At 31.9% G+C, this 5227-nt stretch overlaps 1 protein-coding gene across 1 annotated transcript in view; it reads right to left on the bottom strand.

Annotated features, from left to right (window-relative positions):
* LOC106875007 (tyrosine-protein kinase fyna) overlaps positions 1 to 5227 on the bottom strand; it is a 430432-nt gene that overhangs the window by 42084 nt on the left and 383121 nt on the right. The window contains exon 4 of the mRNA XM_052966727.1: positions 597 to 700. Within this exon, the coding sequence (XP_052822687.1) occupies positions 597 to 700 (104 nt within the window). The remainder of the gene's footprint in view (positions 1 to 596; positions 701 to 5227) is intronic.

The following is a 5227-nucleotide window of genomic DNA, read 5'->3' as shown; positions in this document are numbered from 1 at the left end:
AAATATATATATTTATACACATACACATATTTGTGTGTGTGTGTGTGTGTGTGTGTGTGTGTGTGTGTGTGTCTGGTGTTGGTTTGTGTATGTCCCAGTAACTTTGAAATTTGGCAAAAGAGAATAACAGAACAAATACCAGATTTTAAAATAAATGTTGGAGTTGATCTCCTTGACTAAACCTTTCAAGGTAGAGCTCCAGCATGGCCACAGTGCAATGACTGAGACAAATGAAATACAAAAGACAACTCTGCTATTATATTTCGACAATACTAGAATACTTGGCTGAGGTTCACAATGTATAATTAAACTGAGTGATTATTTTAATGAAATGTCTTAAATTGCAGTTAATTTTTAGCTTAAACATTTCTCATACAAAACTGGTAAAATACATGTAGAAATCTTAAAGACAAATTTAACCTCAGATCAATAAGATTACAATTCATCAAATGATCCAATCATGAACCAAAACACGCAATTCTATTATGGAAACTAATTTGAAATTCCACAATTAGATGGAGATTCTTGAAATTGCTGGGGAAACAAACAATTACAAACTCAGATAAGGCACAGAAAAATGACAACAAATTAGTTACCTGGAAGAGCCTCTCCTTGGCGAATAAGAAAAGAGCCTTTCTGAAGACCAGGATGTAGAAGCCATTCTTCAGAAGCATTCCGACTCACTTTTCCAAAATACCAACTGCAAATAAAAAAAGAGAAAAGAAATGTAAATAAAAATGCATAATTTTTCTCTGTTAACATTTCAGGTTAATTATTATGTCCATCCCCACCCATCTTCTGCTGCTTAATTCACCTGGCTTTTTTCATTATCTTACATTGCATTATTATTGTACATTGTTTCTGAATTCAAATTCCACCAAGGTCGACTTTACCTTTTACCCCTTTGGGGTTGATGTAATCGGCTAGGCCCTATCCCCAAAATTCCAGACTTATATATATATATACAACAAGTTCTTTCAGTTTACAGCTACCAAATCCACTCACAAGGCTTTTGTTGGTCTGGGGTTAGAGTAGGAGACACTTGTCCAAAGTGCCATATAGTTCTGAAACCCAGAACCATGTGATTAGGAAGCATGCTTCTTACCAAACAGTCATACCTGATATTTAAAAAAAATAATCTAGAGTTAGTAAAAGAGCTAAATATTCTGACCACTGATACACCATAGTGAAAATGTTACAGCATGCAAACTACCAACCTGTCTCAAAGGTATGCCATCAATTTGGCCATCTTGCTGAATGACAAATGGTCAGGGCTATATGAATTTCTAAATGTTTATGCATCATTAGAAGTTCCAATTGTTTTTTTTATAAGATTATAACGTTGAAGGTAGTTTCTATCAATTTTTGACAGATACAACTAAACCAAGTGTACTAAGTGAAGTCCTTAGATTCAAATTATGGTAAAATATATCAAAGGAAATTTTCCCTACACACACACACACACACACGTTCAATTTATTTTCATGTCGCTCAACCTTCATACAAAATGGCGTTATGAAAACAATCTCCACAAGTCCAAAATTCTTAATTTATTCATTATTTTAGTAATAAACTAAAAATGACCATATCAAATTAAAAAGAAAAAAAACTACTTTAAAAAAAAATCTAATTTAAGAAAATGTCAAAACATGTTTAGAAAGATGCTTTTCTCAGAAACATACTGTGAATTTGTTGGAATAACTTTCTGACATTTAAAAATAATTTCTTTCTCTAATTATATACATGAAATATAAGAGACATTATGAAAGAAAAAATTAGCAATGCTCTCTATAGATAAGCTGTAGTGTGTAGATTCAGCTTCAGATGAAATCATTTAAATCCTTCTATTTCTATGTTTGGTTGATTATTCCTTAGCAGCAGGTGCATTTAAAGAAAGATCTCTCAGCAAAGGTGAGTAATACTAACATCATTTATTTTCTTTCTTTCTCTCTCTTTTTTTTTTTTTTTGCAGATCAGTAATAGATGAAATAATTTCAGATCGAGTATTCTTTTAATTATTAAGATAAGATTAAAATTTATAATTTACAGATGGTAATCCCCAATTATTATAATAGTAGTTGGAAAAATATGTAAATATAAACATTTGGATACATTTGTACATACATGCTCATATGCAGAGAAATAATATATATTTTAACATCTATTTTCTAAGCTTGCGTGTATTAGATAGAATTTGAGGCAGATTTTCTATAGCTGGATGCTCTTACTGTTACCAAACAAGGCAATATTTTCCCATGGTGAGACATGTTTTTTATGGAAGACTGAAAATGAATGACATCACTTGTATGAGGGTAGCACTTGTTTACAAGTGCCATGTGATGTCAAGAGAGGGAGGCACAAACAGACACGCACAGACACACGATGAGCTACTTTCACTTTCTATCTAGCAAATCTACTCACAAGGCTTTGGCCAGTTTGGTGCTAAATAGAATACACTTGCCCAAGATGCCACACAGTGAGAGTGAACCGAAAACCATGTTGTCGGGATGTGATGCATGCCCTTAGCCCTCCCCCATCACACACACACAATGTTATGTAGGTGTACATAGGTTCAATATCAAAAAGGAATATTTCTATCCTGAAAAGCCAGATATAAATATGAATTAAACAGATAATTTAATGCACACAGACCAGCTACACAGTACTTCACAAAAAACAGATATTGTTTCGGTCATAATCCGCATCAGAATTTAGAAACAGTTGAAGATAAGTATCGAGTTAGATCTGGTGGGATTTGAACATAGTTCTGAAGTTACAGAAGCGTGAATCAGCTAAACGCTTTGCCTAGTGTTATACCATTTTCTAAAGTTACTTGTAATGCAAAGACAAATCTTCAATGTCATTGCTATAGACTTGACAGCAAAAACTCAATTACTTAATCTAATGACAATTTAATTTTGTAAAGTTCTTAAATATTTCCATATTTCCTTGAATTCAATTTTCTCTTTCAGAATGAATGACATTTTCATTTTTTTTCACTTTCCTTTTATTTCCTTACTATAAATGTCAATGCTGTAAAGAACTAAAGTTTTTTTTTTCCGTCTTGGAGAGCAAGTTTATTGCAGCTAAGTTATTGAGTAACTGCTCGAGTTAGGACCGGAATTTGCAGCAATTACAACACATTTAACTGCTACATCAATTGTCTTGTCAGTTCCACACTAACCTACTTAGTCAAACTAGTACTTATTGTTCCAAACCATGAAGACCTAAAGAAAGACCATAACAAAACTTTGTGAGGAAAAAGAAAGGACAGAAATATGAAAACGGAAAAAACAAAAACTTAAACTTCCACCTTTGTACTTCCATCATTATTATGTTGTATGATAAAGCAGCGAGCTGGTAGAATTGATAGCATGCTCAGCCAATGGCTTAGCGGCATTTTGTCTGTCTTTACATTCTGAGTTCAAATTCTACCAAGGTCAATTTTGGTATTTCATTCCTTCAGGGTTGATAAAATAAGTACAATAGCCTCGGGCTGACCAAAGCTTTGTGAGTGGATTTGGTAGACAGAAACTAAAAGAAGCCCGTCATATATATATATATATATATATATATATATATGTGTGTGTGTGTGTGTGTGTGTGTGTGTGTATGTGTGTGCATGTGTGTGTGTGCATGTATGTTTGCATGTCAATGTGTCCCCCCCCCCACATCACTTAACAACCAATGCTCGTGTGTTTATGTCCTCGTAACTTAGCGGTTCGGCAAAAGAGACCAATAGGATAAGTACTAGGCTCACAAAGAATAAGTCTAAAGGCGCTGCTCCAGCATGGTCACAATCAAATGAGTGAAACAAGTAAAAGAAAAAAATAGGTAGTTATAATATTAACTGTTTTAAGTACCAAAAGTCAAGTTAATTTTAGCATGATTTTAACACTGAGTTGTGTGTGCCCACTTTAAACTATCGAAGAATTCAGTCTTGTCTGTCTGTCCTGCAAGGGAATGGCAATCTTGTTCCACTTAATTTTGAATTAAATTGAATTAAAAGTAAACAAATGTAAATTATGGGAAAACTTCTACAGCTGTTTCGCTATCTAAAAAATCAATCAATATAACACAGATTTCGACAGAGATCACAGAATTTGGTATCTGAATAGATGAAATATAACATTCCATCAAAGCGAGTTTTCACCTTAATTAATCTAACAATCATTTTAATGGGAGGTTTTTGTTTATTTCTTTCTAATCAGTCTCTAAAGTATTTTCCTTGAAACTCATCATTGTTCATTTTGCTTTTGATATGGTGCATATTTAACAGTTTTACTTATAGTGTTTGTTTGTTTTCTTTAGAGCAGTTTTCTAGCTGAACACTCCTCCATAAGCTGAATCAGCATCTGTTGGAAGTCACAAATAAACTAGTTGAGCCAGACAATCATTTCCTTCGTATTTACTTTCACTTGATTGTTAACATGGAAAATAGAAATTGCTGGATAAATAGATGAAAGAGAACAAGGTGATGGAGATAAGAGTCTAAAAAAAAAAAATAAATAAATAAATAAAAAAAATATAAAGCAGTGTAATATACTACTACATCCTTTGCAATGCAAGTCACCCAAGCAATGAATACATAAAGCTTTTCATGTAGACGTCTAATTCCTGCATTCCAAACATTTGTGTTCAAAAGAAAAGGTAGCATTCTGATAAAAAGTTCGGTAAAAATAGAAAATAAAAACAAAAATGATAACAATAATAGCAATGCTGCTGCTGCTGCTGCTGCTGCTACTACTACCACTACTACTACTACTACCACCAATATCAATAATGATAATATTAAGTTAGGCACTTTAAACCAGACACTATATTAAGATTAATGTAGGAGCCACGGAAAGAAAAATATAAAAATAACAATAGATGGTGTATAACACAGAAGCATATGTAGACTAAGATACAAACAAATAATCATACAAGCTAATATATATATACAGAGTTTACACTGCAAGTTGATATAGCCATAGATGACAAATGAATCCATATTGAAAACAAATTGATAATAGCAATAAGTAAAAATCACAAAGATTGTTTAAAAAAACAAGTTTTACATGCTGAATATAAAATTATTGAAACACCAAATGAATCATAAATAATAATAATAATAATAATAATAATGATAATGATAATGATAATAATAATAATAATAATGATAATGATAATGATAATGATAATGATAATAATAATAATAATAATAATAATAATAATAATAATAATA

The sequence above is a fragment of the Octopus bimaculoides genome, chromosome 3, assembly GCF_001194135.2.
Source record: "Octopus bimaculoides isolate UCB-OBI-ISO-001 chromosome 3, ASM119413v2, whole genome shotgun sequence".
Taxonomy (NCBI): domain Eukaryota; kingdom Metazoa; phylum Mollusca; class Cephalopoda; order Octopoda; family Octopodidae; genus Octopus; species Octopus bimaculoides.
This window is presented reverse-complemented; position numbering and strand designations above follow the sequence as displayed.